Raw genomic sequence first — 20,025 nt, 5'->3', positions numbered from 1 at the left:
ATTTGAGGTAGTCTTCCTTTTTTTACTTGTATCCAATGTGGTCAACTATTAAAAGGGGATATTCATGTAGGATGACCATACGAGCAAGCTTATTCCTCATTCTAAGATCAAATTGGTAAGTATTCAAACTCATAGTTCCATCCACCTTATTTTGTTGTTTGATTAAGACTTGTTGTCGCATATCCCTTATATCTTTAAACTTCATCCGTGGATATCTTGCTAAATGATTACGTAAATGAGTTGTACCTTGACTAGATTCACCTAAGTAAAGTTTGTTACAATGATGATATTGGGCTTTAAATTTTCCATCAACTTTCTTTCTTGTAAAATGAGCCCAAACATTTGAGGTAGTCTTCCTTTTTTTACTTGTATCCAAGTCCTTATTTGTAGGCTCTTGCTCTCCCTCTTCCTCTGTCCCTTCTTGTTCCTCTACTTCTAAGTTTTCTCCCACTAAATCCACTGTCGGGGATTTCAAATTCCTAATTGGTTTAGAAGTTTAGGAGTTAGAATCAAAACGAATTATCACAAATTTATTATTACACATGCTCATTGATTAATAGGCATAAATTTGTAATTACACAGATTCACTAATTCTATCAATGTAATCATAATTAAACATGATTAACTACAAATTCAAACACTTACTCGTTGTTTAATGGTGATCTTGAGGGTGAGCAGCTAGGCGACAATGGTGAGGGTGATCGTGAAAATGGCGAAGGAAACCGCATAGTTGGCAAGGGACAACGTTCGGTTCTCAAGGGAGAGCCACTTGGCGAGGAAGAACTAGATTTGTTTGTGTTTGTGTTTGTGTCTTCCGTCTCCCTTTTAGGCTCTGCATTCCCAACAAACATAAAAAAAAAATAAATAAATAATTTCTTCCATTAAACAAACTATGTAGATATGAAGGGAAAGAACAAGGGAACAGAATGCTTTGAGACTTGAATCTAGTAAAAGATATGTGTACAAAAATTCACTACCATATTTCACACTTAGTTTCACTGATTTCAGCATCCCCAATGTATTATTTATCATCAAATCCAATCCTAATGACCAAAACAAACCCAATAACACCACAAACACCTTAACCCATAAACCAAACCCTCAACCACCCAAAACCCAAATAAACAGTATTACCATCACAACAAATTCAATGAACCACCACACAATCAAAACCTCCAAACAAATTTTAATGAAACACTGAAAAAAAAAAATCCAAAATTTTAAAACGAAAACCTAGATAGATCATACATTTTGCCTCTTTATCATCAAAGAGTGAGATCATATAAAAAAGCTTTACAAATTGGACAACAGAGGAAGAGCGAGGCCGTGAGAGTGAGAAGGCGAGGCATGGCGTGATTGCGTGAGTGAGGGCGTGTGCGTGAGGCGGTGATTGAAAGCGAGTAACAGCTGTGAGGCCGTGTGCTAAGGGAGTGTCGGAGTGAGGGTGAGGAGGTGAGGGAGGTGTGACTGAGGGAGTGTTGGAGTAAGGGAGTGTCAGAGTGACTGGCTAACTGCATGAGTTGAACTGAGGGACTAAGCTGAGGGAGAGGGAGTGTTGGAGTGAGGGTAAGGACTGACGGATGGAGGTGTGAGTTCTAAGTTGCTACTGAAGAAATGAGGGATTAAGGTTAGATTATAGGTATATATATAGGGGGTATTTTTGTAATTTCAAGGTACTGGGTTTTTTATTCGAGCATGGTTTCGAGTCGAGTCTCGGATTTTTTTGATAAAACCCGGACTTGACCCAGACCCGCTTCGGGTTTTTTTTAAAAAAACAATACTCGACCCTATTCCTAATCGGACCGGGTAAAACCCGGCCCATTAAGGTCAAGTCGAGATGGGTTCCCGTGGGTCGGGCAAAAATTGCCATCCCTAGGTCAAGTGAGTAAGTACTACAAAAGATAGCAGTAGATTTAGGGTTAAGTCTATTGTAAAAACTTCCATTTTATTAGTGAATTGTTGCCTTGTGGATTGTTTAGATTAAATCTTCCCTAGGTTTTTACCTTGAAACTAAACTATTTCATTGGTTTTGGTAGATCATTATATCATTGTGTTATTTACTTTTTTGTTGTGTATGATATGATTTATTATTGTTTAACCTAGGTATGCTTAATTGACCTAAGTAACAGCTTGGCTATTATATTAGGTTAAACAATCTAAGTTTTCCAGGGGTCTAAAATCTAACAAATATACAAGTTTTTAAGCAAATATATTCATACATAGCATCACCAAAAAGTAGAACATATAAAAGTGACACACTCTATTCATAAAATGCAAGTTGTACTTCACTATACACACTTAACAAAACAGTACATAATTTAGTCTTTTTTTTTCTTTTTTTTTGGTTGCAGCTTTATAGGTTATGATGCCAGCTTCATAAAGAAAAAAAAAGAAAAAAAAAAGAAAGAAAAGAGGTTACGAGGCTAGTTTTATGTCTTTTTTTTTTTCCATTTATGAAATTTTTTATTAAATGGGACCTACAAGCACCACACGGTGCTTGTTAACATTTACCTCACAAAAAAACCTTGAAACTTGTAATCTCAAACATAGAGAGAGAGAGAGAGAGAGAGAGAGAGAGAGAGAGAGAGAGAGAGAGAGAGAGAGAGAGAGATTGGAGTTTGACATTACAAAAGTGATGACTTGTGAAGGTAAACTTACAAGTACTCGAGAGTTTGAATACTTGGGATTTTTTTTTTCACATTTGGGTTTTTTTGTTTAGTAAACGATACATATTTGTTTACGTTTCTTAATGATAATGCACAAAAATCGTCAATGAGTTGATTGTCCGCACATGCGCTAATTAGGGTACTTGAAGAACAAGAGATGAAGAACTAACAGAGAGCATAGGTGGGGTGCCAACCAAAGACCCTTCGAAGGTTAAGTCAGTGAAAGAAGAATCTCCGATAACTTAAAAGTGTAAGAGTTAGGAAATTATACATACCTTAGAGAGTAGGAGACTCTATGCTTATATAGCGATGTAGAGCTGACTAAGATCCCATGAACATAAGATTTTTTCCTTGTAGGGAAGATATGGAGTTAATGTTTCGAGATCTTAGGGCTCTTCTTCCCATACTGGGGGGGGGGGGACGAATATGTAGAAGGATCTTTGGAAGTGGTGTGCAAGTTCTTTCCATATAGGGATGTATAAGTGGAGTAAACGCAAATGGTGTGGGACTAAGTGTAATCCTCCGTCAGTATTAAATAGCTTGACGGGTGATGTCATACCTGACGAAAGAAATGAAAGGTGCCCTCGTTGGCATCAGACCTGAAAGGGGATCTCAAACTTAAAGGGCATCCTTATCCCCAAGGATGATTCAAACCCGAAGGATATTTTTATCCCTAAGGCAAAAGGAGTTAGAGAATTTCTTAGTTAAAAAATTCCCTATCACTTAAAAAGAAGAAGAAAAAAAAAGAATAATACTCATTTGAGGATTTGTTAAAGAGAAATGTCATATGCACAACACTTTCACAATAAAGGACAAAGTTTAGCTACAAAATTGGTTGTAACTTAAAGTTACAACCTTACTTAATATTGTTAACATTATTACATATTTTGAAAATTTAACAGTTGGATTACATGTTCTTTACACTCTTAATATATATGTTAAATTTTGTGCCAATCAAATATTAATTAGTATATGATTTATAAGCTTATATTTTATGCAATTTTAAATTACAAAAACTTGCAATTTAAACAATTTATTGATGACATAGTTATTGATCTTTAATTCTTTAGAAATTTTGCAAGCACGAAGGATATAAGAAGAAAATATAATTCAATGGTGGATTTGTCAAAATTCACCTTTAATAAAAATATATTGAGTAAGGTTGTAACTTTAAACTACTACTAATTTTGTAGTTAAACTTTGTCCCACAACAAATCAAAGGTGATTAGTTGTTATTAGTTCTAATTTCAACTTACTATTAAAATTACTTTTAGCCATCATCAAAAACTCTGGTAACTATTTAAAACTAGACTCATCATACGCGCTTTGCACATACAATAATTCTTTTTTTAGATTGGTGTTATAATATTTAAATTAAAAGTGATATATAAATAACTGTGCGTATTTTTTTTAAAAGAAAGAGGTAAGGCAACGTGGAATAATATTTAAAAATGAGATAGAGAGTGTACTAAGTTTTAGATTGAATGGAGAAAATAAAGTAAAAAGACTAAAAGTTAGGAACAATAAATTACTTTTTTAACCAGTTTGTGTTTTTTACGGTCCGCCATGCTCTTTGAGACTGTGATCAAGTGCTGGGTTGTTGGGGTCATAGGTTCAAGAAATTAAGAAGCCAAGATCAGAGTATGGGTTCCTTTGCAGACTTGGTTTTCTCGGCAAGGCAGTAGGAAGAAAATATGGAGTTATTCATGGTTGTCGCGTGGTTAACATGGAACAGATGTAACAAAATGCACTTTAACGAGCAGCACTTGCCTCTTGAGAAGATCCTTGATGCGGCAACAGCATTGCTCACTGAGTTCCATGGAAATTCAGTTGGCAGACCCGAGATAAAACTGGCTTAGACACAGTGCTGGGTACCACCAGTTGCAAGAATGTATAAGGTGAATTATGATGGTGCTTATTTCGTAGATGAAGAGAAAGCAGGGATTGGTGTTGTGGTGCGGAATGATTTGGGTCAAGTTGTGGGCTCACTAGCAGAAAAAATTGAAATGCCGTCGACTATGGAAGTCCTTGAGGCAATGGCAGCAAGGAGAGCGATGTTATTCATGGAAGAGTTGGGCTTGAGACATGCGGTATTTGAAGGAGACTCAGTGCTTGTGGTAAAAGCACTAGTGGGTCACTGTCCAGACCGGTCTAGTATTGGTCATATTATAAAAGACTGTAAGTCTTTAAGGGGTTTGTTCCAAACTTGTTTTTTCTCTCATGTTAAGCGACAGGGCAACAAAGTTGCTCATGCTTTAGCTAGGAGAGTTAGAAAGTTTTTTCCTTTATCTATTTGGATGGAATCTGTTCCATCCGACATTACTTATCTAGTTTATGTTGATGTAACTTCATGATTTTCTACACATTAATAAAGTGGATCAGTTTTTCTCAAAAAAAAAAAAAAATTATTTAACTAAAAGATAGAGGTATTTTAGAGAGTTTAAGAATTTGTATGAGGGTATTTTAGTATGTAAAATGTTAAAACTCAAACAAGAAATTCTATTATTAACGGATAAAAGATAATATTTTAATACCAATATATATATATATAAAATATTACAATCATTAAAAAAAAGGAAAATATATAAATTTCACAATTTAAGTTTAATCAATTATCATTTTAGTCATGTAATTTTTACTTTTTGTTATTTTGGTTTTTTTAAGTTTACTTTTTTGGTCACAAGTGTTTCTTAACGTCAACTTTTTATCAAAATAAAATAAGGACTAATGGTGACAATAAATATAAATTTACAAGACCAAATCGATGAAAATAAAACTTTTTGAATCGAAATAACAAATGACCATACATAGGATATTACTATGGTCACATCCAATAAAAAAGTCTGTTCGGAAAAAAGAAAAGAAAAAAATGACCATACGTAGGGGCTATTTATTTTTGCCTTTTTTAACTTCGTGCAAATGCAATATCAGTCTTGCCAAATCACAATCACCGCTGCTAAGGATTGCTGAGGCCTGAGCTTGAAGCCCGAACGGAGCAAGGCGGCGTGGTCAAGAGACGCTAAGGAAGTGGTTGAGTCCTTGCCTCAAGGTGCTCTCTAAATTTTCTCTATTGACTTTCTATTTGCCACCATTGTTTACATGCTTTTCAGTTGCACTTCACCTGTTTGATGAAATTCCTCTATGAAATATGCATTATAATGTGCTTTTGTGCATGTGTTTTGTTGTGTATGTTTCTTTGTTTTATGAATGCATAATTGTTTGTAGCGAGAAACCCACTTAAAGTTTTCACTATTTATCGGTTAGTGTGCATAACTCTATTCAGATGGGCTGGTTATTGCTTACTTGTTTAACTGATTTACACTCTTGCAAAGTTGTGTTGGTCGTAGTTGTTTATACTGTTTGCAATGAGAAACCCACTTCAAGTTTTGACCAGGCCATCAATTTGTTGTGCTTAACTCTATTCAGATGGGTTGCTTGCTTGCTTTATGCTCTGCAATGTTGTGTGAGTCATATTTGTTGTTTATTCCAAATATAGTTTAACGGGTTATAATTTTTTAATTTCATTAGTCTTATCCATGTATTGCTCATGACAATAACTTCATTGAGGCTAATCTCAATACTAAAACGACCACCACAGCAACTATTAGTCCACGAGCAATTTTAGTCATGTTTAAAGTGATCACTTTTAATCCCTAGAAACTTAAAAGTGATTTCTTTTTATCATTTCTCTCTAACGGAATGATGCCGTTGCCAAACTAAAAATTGACATGTCATCTCTCTATTAGACATGTTAGCGTCTAAACTTGATCGCTTACTAAAAGCGATCACTTTAAACTTCGGGGATTAAAATCGTTTATTGGCTAAAGTTTAAGGAGTAGGGACCAACAATGTATTTTGGCCATTTAAAAAAAAAAAAAAAAATTTCATAAGTCTTATCCATGTTTTGTTCATGCCAATAAATTCATTAAGGCTACTAATCTCAAGAATGATATGTAAAATAAATATCCCTGGTTTGGTTTTTGAAATCGTGTATTTTGGTTACTATTACTAATCTATCAAGTGACCCTTTTCTTGTATTGACTTTGATGCCTTGATAAGCTTCAACGGTTTGTGGTAATTTAAATGAAAGCTTTCTAATCATAGAATTACTTTAAGGTTAAAATGGAATTTTTATACTTAATTATCTTTTGGTATTTGATTGATTTATTAACTAATTAGTAACTTGTTTAGGGCAAGCTAAAGTTTAAAAAATATGGTCTTTGCTCTGTTTCATTTTTTCTCTAAATAAAAAATTTGATAATTATGGTAATTATTAATGTTATGAATACTGTTTTAGAATTTTTTTGGTTTGTTCATTGGAATGGGATGTTTCGTTACTGGTTTATTTCAATGTTCCGCTGTTTTTATACATATATATATGTGTGTGTGTTATGGATCAAAATCATATAAATTATTAACCTTAAAATTATAAGTCCATATATCAATTAGTATGTTAATCTTTAATCCTCAAATCACTTTAATAATTTTAACAAATTAACAATTAATTTTTTAGAATATAATAAGAGTAATATGGATATTAAAAAAAAAAAAAAAAAGGAAAACCAAGTGAGGTATAAGTTAAAAAAAGAAAGGAAAACTACATGATGGTTAAGTGGAGGGAGGAACCAGGGGTGTTCAGTGAAACCCGCCAACCTGTTAAAACCTTCGACCCAGTCCAACCGGGTTGGGTTAATTTTTTAAGGGTTGGGTCATGAATTTTTTATTTTTTTACAGTAGCTTGGTTTGGGTCATGAGATTTATAAATTCGCCTAACCCGACCTGACCCGACCCACCTACATTTAATATATTTTTAAATTAAAAAACTTAAAAATATATTATATAATTTTATTATTTACTTTTTTGCCCCTTTTCCTAAATAAAACCCAAAACCTAAGTTCTTCTCATATAGTTTGTGTTCCTGTGGTGTTATGCTCATGATTGTTTGGTTATAAATTTGTTCTTATTTGTGGGGGTGTTATTCTAATGCTCAATTTAACAACAACAACAACAACAACAACAATAATAATAAAGCAGCTATCCAATCTATGGGTAACAACAACAACAACAATAATAATAATAATAAAGCTATCCATTCTATGGTCCAACTCGACCTACATGGGTTGGGCTGAACCCCTGTGATGAATTAGGTTGGGTTGAATTTTCTTAACCCACCATGGTAGGTTGGGTGGAAAAACTCCTCAACCCGACGATGCACATCTTAGAAGCCAACTTTTAAAAGACTGAAATTTAGCATTCCATTTAAATTCTAGGCAGCTAGTTATTTGAAGGCTCATTGAAAATAACACAAAATGAGTTGAAACTTGAAGGGTTTGTTTGGTTGGAGAGGTGGAAAAGTGGGAGGATAGAAATTGGTGGGAGCATGGAAAAGTAGGAGGATAGAAAAGATTTTAATTCCCTAATTTTTGTTTGGTTGGGAGTGGAAAAGTAGAGGGATGAAAAAAATGAGTTTGTATAAATTTACTCACATATTCTTGTTAAAAAATGATGCTCAATCAAAACAAAAAAGTGACAAACAAGCCAAAAAAAAATAATAAAAATCACCCAAATTTATTAAAAAATAAAAATCATGCAAAGAAAAAAAATCATGTCTAATTAAAAATAAAAGAAAAAAGAACACCCCATACCCCAGCCCCAGGAAACACAAACATGAAGAAAGATGGAGGCGGTGATCAGCTGTAATGGGTGGGCACCTTCAATGAATGCCTGACTGTGATGGTGGCAACTGCTGTGACCAGATTGATTGATTCATGCCAGATGCCCAGCCGTTCAACTTGAAGAACTAAGTGTATATTGATGTAGGAGTTTGGTTTGTGAACTCTGTTCATGTTGCATAAGCATATATTGATGTTGTTTATTAGCTTAAAAATTTTATGTGTAGGCTATATGAAAGGACTTTTGTTTGACCTACTGGATTTCTATTTATTAGCAATTTTAAATAAAATTTGCTCTGTTGGCTTTCTATTTGCTACAATTCTTTACATGCTTTTCAGTTGCAGTTCACCTGTTTGATGAAATTCCTCTATGAAATATGCATAATAATGTGCTTTTGTGCATGTGTTTTGTTGTGTATGTTTTATGAATGCATAATTGTTTGTAACAGAAAACCCACTTAAAGTTTTCACTATTTATTGGTTAGTGTGCATAACTCCATTCAGATGGGCTGGTTAGTGCTTACTTGCTTATTTTTTTTTTTTTATGTAATTGCTAGTGTTATTATGGAAACCGGGGACAGAACTGAGCTTCAAAGTTTTCTGAAAGTTCTTCCTCCTGTAGACTTCTGCTGTGTCTATGGTTCAGCTCTACATCCAAATAATCGTGAAAAGGTTTCATTTTATTTAAAATTTTATTTATTTATTGTTCTTTTTTCCTTATTAATATTACACTTTACAAGTTTAAGCTTTTTTTATTTTTATTTAAATTTTGCTTTGAAATTGAATAATGGCATTGTAGTCAACTATGGTAGATTACATTCTTGGTGTATCAAATCCCGAGCAATGGCATTCTCAGGTAAGGTTTTGAATTGATCCCTTTTTTGAAATTCCCGTGTGGAGAATATTACAATTTTTGATAGAAATTTAATTTTGCTCATTTTGCAACCAAGAATCTAAAAATGAACAAAAATCACTATGCTTCATGGATGGCACACCTTGGTGGGGCAAAACTGGTATGGCTCTCTCTTTCTTATTTTCCAAAAAAATCAATATGCCTCATTTTGCTCATGTCTTGTTTTGTTTTTGTTATATCTGATGCTATATATTTCTTCGACGTGTAAGATTACTGAAATTGCAGATGAAATTGGGGTAGGAGTCCACTTTAATCCTTTTGTTACTTGGAATGATAAGGTATGAACATCTGATACTTAAGCTCATCAGCTGTGTCTGTCACTTTGTGTGAACTTTTACTCCACATGTTAGAATTTTATGTGCATTAATATTTTGTTCCATGTCCTAATTTGGCACGTAATGTTCACATATATAAATTCCAACAGATGTTCAAATATGGGGTTGTTCGGATGCATGATTTGGTTCAAGATGTACTGAATTGGGAGAGGTTCTACTTGAGTGGTCGTTTACAAAAACCAGTATGTCTTCCCTATTAGTGCTTTAAGAACATTTATTCTTATGTGTCTACATTTCTTCGCCTGGGAAGAGTACCAAAAGGAAAAAAAAAAAATTGCCTAAAGGAACTTTTTTACCAATGTTTTTGTGATGTGTCTGTATATTGTATCCATCTCTGCTACCACTGTGCCAATACATGTTATCTACTTTTCTTTGAGAACAGATCAAAAAATATGATCTCAATTTTTTCAGAAGAAGTAAGAACGATTTTTTAGGGGTCTAGCGTTTGAGAGTTCTTTTGCACTGATCATGCTTGTTCCTTTTCATTGGATAATTAATTCCCGTCATTATATGCCATATTGTGAGAACACAACACAAAATGTGAAATTAATTTTTTCTGAACCAAGAATAAATTGTAAAAGTTTCAGTATTTGGAGTTCTTTTGCACCGATCATGCTTGTTCTTTTTCATTGAATACTTAATTAGTTTGTTTTTACTACAAGCCCTTTTTAGTAAAAATAATTTTACTTGCTAGCAAATTGATTGTTAACTTTACAAACTTTGCAGAACTGTTTGAGTTGCCATATTTTCTTGTGAAAGTCCTTGCAAAACCCTGCCCTCCCTTGGCTAGGATTACATCAAATAGATCCATTTCTACCGATAGGAAATTTCTTTTTGCCACTGCTGCAGCAATACCCCATGCCTTGGTGTAGTGCGGTTGCTTGAAACAGGGTTTCTCTTACTCATCAAATCATTGTAAGGCCCAGAACACTGGTCTTCCTCTTCATAGATCACTAATATTCTTATTCACATTATTCTTAGAAAATTGAGGCTGACTACTGGTCAAGTAATATGGACTAATAAATGGATGACGGGCAATGGATGTATGGACTTGCCTTGGACAAACTTAATGTATTAAACAAGTAATGAATTGAAATTAAAGTTCCATATAGGGTTGGTCCACCTGTTGAAATTTTTTGGTGCATTCATATGTCATAATGGGCCAAAAACAATTATGGTTTTGATGTTTCAGTCATTTGTTTCCAACTTTTTCAAAATATAACTTAAGAAAATAATATGAACTTTTCTCTAATCAGGTTTTTTAAAGCACTGAAATATTGAGACAATGTGGTTTTTTGTTTCTAACACTTATCTTCACAATGTTCTAAATGAACTTCATTTTGATTTTTGGCAGTGACATGAAAGCGACAATTATATGTTTAATCAAATCTGCTTAGTGATTGTAAATTTTGGACAGTAAGAAGTGTGGGGGAGTTGATTACTTCTCAAACCATACCTACCACTGCTTTAAATTTAAATGCTTATTTTAAAAAGTTATGATGAAAATCAATGAATATATATCCATTACTTTATAATTTTCAAGGTATTCTAGTAACAAATAGGAAAGGAAAATCCAGGGACAGACCCACAGGGGGGCCAAGGGGGCCCGGGCCCCCCTGGCCCAAAGAAAGAAAAGAAAAAAAAAAAAATTGGGCCCCCCTAGCCCAAAATAAAAAAAAGATTTTTTTTTAATGATTATATATATATTTTAATTTCTAGAGTTGTGCCTCACTCTTCCAAAAACTTAGACTCCCTCCCTTTTAATTAGTCTAGCCCAACTAGTAACTGCCAAATTCAAAAACTTAACAAAAACAAAATTTTTAAATAAAAAATAAAAAATCTCAGTCAACTCAGTATTAGAGTACTAGCATTAGGTGTTCTAAATGGTAAAAATTTAGTATTTAGAACACCAAATATCAAAAACACTATTATATGAGACATTTCAAATGTTATGTTAAAGTAGCAACAGTAAGTTTTGGTTTGTGAAAATAATTTTTTTTTTCAACAATTGATGTTCTTAAGAAACAATATTATTTTGTATTTTTTTGTTTTTGTTGGTAATGATTGTATCTTAATGTATTAAGAAACAATGATTTTGTGTATTGATCTTGGTTGATAGTTTGTTAGTATTATATGGATACTTATTTGAATTTTTTTTCTTCTTCTTATACTTTGGCCCCCCTAGCTTGAAATCCTAGTTCCGTCCTTGGGAAAATATGCGTTATGCTATGTTTGGGAGTTTGTAAAGAAAAGGAATGGGTATTTTTTTTGCTCCTACCCCCTTATCTTATGCATTTAGAGTTTATAACAGTGGAGATGGAAAGCAAAAATATATTATTTTACATAAAATATGGAAATATATAGATATTGACTAATTTATTGTTTATAGTACGATCAAATTAGTTGGATTCTTTGTTCTTCTGCTTATTTACTGTAATGTTTCTGCTACTCAAACTTTGTTCGCTAATAGCTATCTCAAACCCTCTCTGCATTGTGTTTTCCTGTATTTGTGACCTGTGATCACTAACATGGTTACTTCTTTGTTACTTAATCTCAATTCTCAAGGAAGTTTCAAAATTTTCATACAGGTTCAGATACTTGTGGATAATCTGGATATAGAAAATGTAAACTCTGCTAATTTGAGGGCTGCAATTTCTGCGGCCCTCCTCCTTTTGCCACCAAAATTCACTGAGGTTTGCTTTATTCTCTAATACAGCAATGCTTGATCATTGTTATAATTATTAGATTAATTAGATTCACTAGTAATCATATGTTCATGCAGGAAGATCTGTATGCCAAAATATGCAGTCTCTCATATATGGGTGATTTGCGTATGCTTTTTGCAGAGGACAGAAATAAGGTAAGGCTGGACAGCTCAAATCTCTAAAGGGAAATGGCTTCCAGCCTTTTATGTCATTAACACACTTAATGCTTGCCTGGTACATACACTTATGTACATAAACTGATGGATCTATTGAAATTATTTAATTATATGTTGCTCTGATTTGTAAGACATATTTAGCAATTAGCAATTGGCTAAATTTATGGACTACAATTAGCAATTAGATCTGCCCCAATATGGCATATACAACCAAGATATGCCTGTGGAAGGCATATTACTCAAATCTAATTACTGGAAGATTTCTTAAGCTCTAGTAGTTTACCTCCACTTCATTACATGATTTGCTGTTGCAACTGCTTATTGGATGTCCTTTTTATTCTCTATTTTTATATTGGGGATATTACTGAAAGTTATATATGTTATGACATTTCATTGACGAAAGAGGACCAATTGCTGAACATATATTGCTTTTACTAAAGTTCAATTGTTCTTTCTTATAACCTGCCCGGCTGCCCAAGGTGAAGAAGATTGTACAAGGGCAGTTTGATTTATTCCAGTTAAACTATAAGCCATTTCTTGAAGAGTATGAGGCTAAAGAGTTTCTGAGACTTGCATCATCTGGAAGTCACCAAAAAAATATTTCTCAGGTTTGTTTAGATCCTCGAACTCTCAAATCAAAGCTGATTCAATATGTCTTCAGTTTCTATGTTCTATTCTAGAAAGACCTCAACTTTCTAGCCAATGAACTCTAGCTCAAATGGTGAAAGACCTCAACATTCTAGCCTCATCTTCTGTTAATGAATCAAATATGTATGTGGCTTTAAACTAATCCATGGAGAATACTTGTAAAGTTTAGCATAAAAATTTCTACTTCCTTTATTTGATGTAGTCATCATCATGCAAGCAATACTGGTATAAGAATTAGTTGAATATTTGTTTAGATTACATTTACTTTAAATAAATAAATCAGGTTTTTCTTTCTGCAAGGCAAGCAATACTGACATAAGAATTAGTTAATTATGTGTCTAGATACCATTTACTTTAATACATAGCTCAGGTTTTTTCATTCTGCAAAGCTGATACTATTGGATATATTGATACTTGAGTTTATGATTTTTCTGCCTTTCATCTCCTCTATGAAACAGTTTAAATTTGAGCTGATAGTAAAATCTGTACTTCATTGTATAAAGTTCGGGTTGTCAGAAACTTCTTGATGGCATACTTAATGATTAATCTTTTGCTCGATGTCAAATTCCTAAAGTAAATGTCTTGTTCTTTTAGAATTCATTTATCATTAGGATTTTCGTTTAATAAAAAGCAAAAGATAAAAAATTTAGCAAGACATTGTTATTTCCAAGTTGGTTCCAAAGTTTAAATAAACATTGTGTATTTGAACTATCTCCTCTTTTGAATAAAATTATTTTTACTTGTAAAAAGAAATCAAAATACTTTTTTACCTCTTATAACAGGATTGTGGCTTATCAGCAGCTCGCTCTCTTGTTAATTCTCTTCCTCCAATGGTCAGAAGCCAAATGGGAATGAAGCTAGGAGAGAAGAAGAAGCTTACTGAATCTGGTATGAACTTCAACTTGTCTATTGTGTTTTTACTAGGCATCTGCACCCATCCCAACTTTGTGCACTCAATTGTAGTTGGAAAAACTTGATTTTGACAATTCATTTTGAAGCGTACTTCTGGATGTCCGGTCACAGGCAATTGTATCACTATGCTAGACTTAATTAGACAATAGTTTCAACTAATGCAAATGTTGAATTGATAGTAACATTTTTTTAACAATAAAATTGAAGGTCGAATTGTAAGTGAGGTTTTGATTGGCTCAAGAGAAGAGGCTGCAAAATGCATGCAAAAGGTTCTGAGGCGAACAGTCATGGTTTCAAGTACAAGGCAGGCTATCTCCGGTCTACTGACAGTTGGTGCTGTTACTGCTGTTAGATATCTTTCTAACAAAATGTGCAAGGCTTGGAAATCCTGGAGATGATACTTTATACCCATTTTTATTTTTTTGAAACACAATTTGCAACAATGTACTAGTTTAGGCTAAACCAGAGTTACACTCGAACCTAATCCTTTGGGTCTCTGGGCTTAACATAAGAGTTATGATGAAGGATGACGTTTTGGTCACTGTCAGCCTGAGATCATACACCAACACTCCACATGGTCTTGCTTGGATTGCTGATCAACTTGTTTGCAAAATAAGAGGTCTATAAATGTTATACAAATCCAAGAATAGTTTCTGGTTGGTGGAAAAAGCAAGTTTTGTATTGACATTTATGATCTTTGAATTTTCTCCTAAATCAATCAAGGAAGTAATAATTCAGTTTTGTCATTGTTTTTTTATACAAGTTTTGTCATTGTTAAATGATGCTTTCTTTGTTCATATTTCAATCTGTTCACTGACAGGGTCACCTTTACATTTTCTTTTTCTACTAACGCCACAGACTCTTTTTATTCTAGTCATCATACCATAGAGCATTGAAATAAGGGCTTGCTAGGTTGATTTATTTGGATGCAAAGATGTATTCACAAGCAAGGAAGCTGCTCTTATTGGAGAATTGCATGACATTGATCTGCATTGTTTCATACAAATATTTGCATGACTTTGATCTGCATTGTTTCATACAAATAGAATCATTCAAACAAATAAAATCATCTTTGAATTTTGCTGGGTTAAATCTTTGCAAGGGCCCCATTTTGATGTTACCCTCACCCACACCACACCCTCGGTGTCTTGACTCTTGAGCCTTGACTTATCAACAAGCAAGTGGGTGTCCGCAGAGTTTTCTTGTGATGGATAAGGCTTTGTTGGTTATGACGAATCTGTATATCCTCTTACTGTAGAGGACTAGTGTTTTTTCCAAAAGATGCGCATCTTAGCTGCTGACTCTTTGTCTCAACCCTTTAACTTCAGTACCCACCACAATATAGAAAACAAGATGTCAGGATTCTCAATTTCAACTCTACCATTCCACGTGGGGCAGCACAACCTTGGATTCATTATCAATTATTGAAGAAAGTATCTATAGCAGAGTTCTTTCCTCACAAATAAAACCACTCTTGGTGAGACATTGACTGAAAGCTTATATAATAGCACCAACCCTACACTTTAGCATTGGTATACAATATAGGGCAAACATTAAATTGGGTTCCATGGGAGAAGTGGGTGATGATGTTCAACCAAGAAGTTATTGGAGATGGAAAAAACAGGATTTCTTCCCAGAAGAATCCTTTCAAAACTGGGGCACCTATAGATTTGCACTATTACAAACACGTCATCGATTCAAGGACCGTCTCATCAGCCGATCAAATGATGCCGAGGAGATTGGAGAGCTTCGAAAACAAAGTGAAAATGATATGAAACGATGCCTTACCTGGTGGGATCTCACCTGGTTTGGATTTGGCTCAGTCATTGGAGCTGGCATCTTTGTGCTTACTGGCCAAGAGGCTCATGACCATGCTGGGCCAGCAATTGTTTTGTCCTATGTTGCTTCCGGTGTTTCAGCAATGTTGTCTGTTTTTTGTTACACAGAATTTGCAGTTGAAATTCCAGTAGCAGGAGGGTCATTTGCATACTTAAGGATTGAATTAGGTGACTTTGCAGCTTTCATAACAGCAGGAAATATACTTCTTGAAAGTATTGTTGGAACTGCAGCTGTTGCTAGAGCATGGACTTCTTACTTCACCACCCTACTAAATCGCCAACCTAATTCATTGCGCATTCACACAAGCCTCACCAATGGTTATAATCTCCTGGACCCAATTGCTGTTGCTGTTTTGGCAATTTCTGCAACAATTGCAATGATCAGCACAAGGAAAACCTCTTACTTCAATTGGATAGCATCTGCAATTAACACTGCAGTAATTGTATTTGTGATAATTGCAGGATTTGCTCATGCTAAAACCTCTAATTTGACACCCTTTTTGCCTAATGGAGCTAAAGGAATCTTTCAAGCTGCTGCAATTGTCTACTTTGCTTATGGTGGTTTTGACAATATCGCTACCATGGCCGAAGAAACCAAAGATCCAGCCAGAGACATACCACTTGGATTGCTTGGATCAATGTCAATCATCACAGTGATATATTGCTTGATGGCACTTGCATTGGCTATGATGCAGAAATCTTCAGAAATAGACCGGAATGCAGCATACTCTGTAGCATTTCAGAGCGTGGGAATGAAATGGGCTAAGTACTTGGTAGCTCTTGGTGCTCTAAAGGGAATGACCACTGTTCTTTTGGTAGGAGCATTAGGACAGGCACGATATATTACTCACATTGCAAGAGCACACATGATTCCGCCATGGTTTGCTCTTGTCCATCCAAAGACAGGAACTCCGATAAATGCTACATTATTGATTACCATTCTAGCTGCTTGTATTGCTTTATTTTCGAGTTTGGATGTCTTGGCAGGCTTGTTATCTGTGAGTACACTCTTTATCTTTATGATGATGGCTGTTGCACTTCTTGTGAGGAGATATTATGTCAAAGAAGTCACTTCCAAAGTTAACCTTATAAAGCTAGTTATCTTCTTGCTGATGATTATTGCCTCCTCAATGGCAACTGCAGCTTATTGGGGACTAATGCCTAATGGTTGGGTTGGATACACCATTACTGTTCCTATTTGGTTCTTGGGTACTGTAGGAATTTCATTGTTTGTGCCTCAACAAAGGACTCCAAAAGTTTGGGGGGTTCCACTTGTCCCTTGGTTTCCATCATTGTCAATTGCAACAAATATCTTTCTCATGGGATCTTTGGGTTCTAAGTCATTTATCAGGTTCGGAATATGCAGCATTGTAATGCTACTATACTATGTATTCTTTGGTCTCCATGCAACTTATGATATGGCCCATCAGCAAGATAAGCTGAAATCTATGAAAATTGATGATGATAACATCAAGCAAAATGCAGGGCCTTAAGATCATTGTACTTTACCTTTCAGTCTGTTAATCCCCAATAAGATTTCCTTCCTACTTTTGTTCCATATTAGGATACTACAAGTGTTTGAAATTGGTAATTTGAAGTCTAGATAGAGTTATTCTCAATGTAAAAATGTTTAAACAAATATATCTGCATAGCAATGCACTGAAAGGAAGAAGCATTACTAACGAATATCAAAGTCACTCAAGTTTATTCTATACATGAATATTTGTGGTTTATTGATTAAAATAAAATGAATTACATAATATCTATGCAGAAAATTTTTGATTAGGCCTACTACTCCTGATTAGCATCCTTGGGTTAGTAGAGAGGCTAAGGTTAGTCCTATACTTAATTTTACTTTCTATGAAATGTCTTGCTTTTTAATTGCTTACAATTTTCATCATCTAGAGCTGTCTATTTTATCCAGTTGGAGTGCATATTCTTTTCCCCCCCATGAATAATTGAGATCAAAGAAAAAATATCACAGTTCAACATCCTTTGCAACCTAATAAAATTCAGGGGAACATTAATTAGAAACGGACTCCTAAACAAATTACCTCTAAGCCTAAACCTCCCCTAGAACTTGAGCCCTTCAAGCTTCAACAGCAACCGACTTTTCAGAGTCCTTTCTTCACTTAATATAGAAGTCTATGCATTAAGCGACCAATGGTAAGTCACCAAGGCCTCCTGGATTTGTGGTGTAGCTTCTCCTAAGATTTCTTGCACCAATCACTCAAAGGATATCATTTAGAAGGTAATATGGAGTGTTTGGAAAATCTTCTCTTAAGATATGAACATAGTGAGAGGGAAAGAGAAAAGAAAACAATGGATTCTCTTACGGAATGAATGAGTTTTCTCTCTCTTAAAGGAACAATGATTTTCTTGCTCTCCTGAATCTCAATCTACTCTCCTAGGGTTTTCTCACTTTTATGGTGCAAATTAGAATGGGTTAGGATGGGTACAGACTGAGTTGGCTGAAGAAACACCACATATTTTTTTATTCTTCAACTTTAGAGGCATGATTTATCTTGTTTTAGCTGTGTGACTCTTTTGTGGATTTTCCAAAATGTCGGGGACGTTTTTGTGTAAAGGCCGAATTGCTAGAATAAGCTCCAAATTCCCCTTGGATTCTTATATGTGTGATTAAATTGATAGAATGAAACCCAAAATTCCAGTTTTTAATGAGTAGCGGCCAGTGGTACATCAGAAGGACAAAATCAAAGTGCAAACAACAAAGAGATAGAAAATATGCATAGTACACTAGTTTTGAAATACCTTTTCACTTACAAACAAAAAAAGGAATTTGAGAGAGGTGGTGAGTTAAAGAAAAAAGACTCCTTGATACCACTATTTTCATCCTTAGGCCTCAAAATCGCGTTTCTCCTTCATGGTTGTATGAGATTTTAGAGGCAAAACATGGCTCTTTTGTTTTTGATCTGATTGGGGCGTTTTAAATCTAGCTTAGGATGCCCTTAGGGACTGGTTTTCGGCCTTTTGGCATATGGAGTGAACCTATTGACCCCTATGTTGTTAAACAAGTGGAAAATCGTAGATATACTTTAGCTTACGTAAATGGAGGAGTTGCTTTAGTCATGGATGAGGAAACTCATTGACAAAATTTGACTTGGCTACACATTCCCATCTAATTCAAGTATTCAACCCGAAAGGGTGTTGCCCTTTGTGGCAGAGCGCATCAAAAGTTGGCCAAGGAGTTAGCTTAGTTTTAGGGGCCTAAAATAGGGTATTTGAAACTTTAGTCACGTATAACAAGGGCTATAGGTTTTTATTTGGGTGAAAATTTCGAGTACCTGACCATTAACATGAGCTTTAAGTGCTGCAAGTGTTCCTAACTTATTTAGTAACATGCATAACTTAGACTCATGCAAAAGGTTCAAAAAGAGTCAATTCATCCCTCCAAATCACTCTCTCAAATTCTTCAGTTATGTTACATGGCCTTAGATAATAATTGAAAGAATAAAATAAATTATAATATATGAATTGGGCCCACATAAAAATTGAGCTAGGCCGAATCAAGCTTGTAGAAAATCTGCGGCGAAAACAACCACCAACAAAACAATCATGACTAATGAGGAAATCAAAAGCAAAGAAAAATCAAAAGGAAAGACTTTTCTTTCTAAAGTAGCATACATTAGTAAGTACTGAAGTAAGCTAGCTGGTCTTTATTCAAAGATGAGGGCTAGACACAATAACATGTGAGAGCAGACAAAGAAAGTCTGGATTTTGACTTTCAAGATTTCCGGCAAATGGCACTATAATCTAGTCAGGGGCGGACCCACTAAAAAGGGTGGGGCCGTAGCCCCCCAAACTTTTTCAATTTTATAAAATTACCCTTAAATTTTTCTAAAATTTTCAAAAAATATATGGTTAGCCCCCTCAAACTTTGTAAATATTATATTTTTACATCTTAAATTTACCTTAAACTTTCTAAAGAAATATGGTTAGCCCCTCAAACCCTTTATAATTATTACAGACACTATTAAATTGGTTCAATTTTATATTTATTATTATTTTGACTTCAATCATAAAATTCTAGTTCTGCCCCTGAATCTAGTGCATATATATTGGTGCAAAGTAACATTCGTCTATCAAATTAGGCGCATACACCTTTCTCAAAAAAAAAAAAGAAAAAAAAAAAAGACATA

The 20,025-nt window shown here is 34.4% G+C and overlaps 3 protein-coding genes across 6 annotated transcripts; all 3 read left to right on the top strand.

Annotated features, from left to right (window-relative positions):
* The first annotated feature begins 4,555 nt into the window (after positions 1–4,555).
* Positions 4,556–5,020, top strand: LOC115966398. The gene has a single exon (XM_031085639.1). It carries the CDS (start codon positions 4,556–4,558, stop codon positions 5,018–5,020), a length of 465 nt encoding a protein of 154 aa, XP_030941499.1.
* A 481-nt stretch (positions 5,021–5,501) lies between these two features.
* LOC115966232 (phosphatidate cytidylyltransferase, mitochondrial) lies at positions 5,502–14,778 on the top strand. Of its 4 annotated transcripts, XM_031085478.1 has the most exons (11): positions 5,502–5,715; positions 8,896–9,010; positions 9,138–9,194; positions 9,289–9,351; positions 9,461–9,529; positions 9,676–9,768; positions 12,175–12,279; positions 12,369–12,446; positions 12,947–13,075; positions 13,898–14,003; positions 14,235–14,778. In XM_031085478.1, exons 2-11 carry the CDS (start codon positions 8,903–8,905, stop codon positions 14,423–14,425), a joined length of 999 nt encoding a protein of 332 aa, XP_030941338.1. In that variant the 5' UTR covers positions 5,502–5,715; positions 8,896–8,902; the 3' UTR covers positions 14,426–14,778. The 4 variants fall into 4 exon arrangements, with proteins under 4 accessions (XP_030941338.1, XP_030941339.1, XP_030941340.1 ...); XM_031085479.1 differs by lacking the exon at positions 9,138–9,194; XM_031085480.1 differs by lacking the exon at positions 5,502–5,715 and having other exon boundaries at positions 8,919–9,010; positions 9,477–9,529.
* Positions 14,779–15,302: 524 nt separating this feature from the next.
* On the top strand, positions 15,303–17,484 carry LOC115967279 (cationic amino acid transporter 5). Its single transcript, XM_031086355.1, has one exon. The coding sequence runs from the start codon at positions 15,595–15,597 to the stop codon at positions 17,356–17,358; it is 1,764 nt and encodes a 587-aa protein (XP_030942215.1). The 5' UTR covers positions 15,303–15,594; the 3' UTR covers positions 17,359–17,484.
* The last annotated feature ends 2,541 nt before the right edge of the window (positions 17,485–20,025 follow it).

Source organism: Quercus lobata, chromosome 11 (genome assembly GCF_001633185.2).
Source record: "Quercus lobata isolate SW786 chromosome 11, ValleyOak3.0 Primary Assembly, whole genome shotgun sequence".
NCBI lineage: Eukaryota > Viridiplantae > Streptophyta > Magnoliopsida > Fagales > Fagaceae > Quercus > Quercus lobata.
The sequence above is the reverse complement of the archived record's forward strand: the minus strand, read 5'-3'. Positions and strand labels throughout refer to the sequence as shown.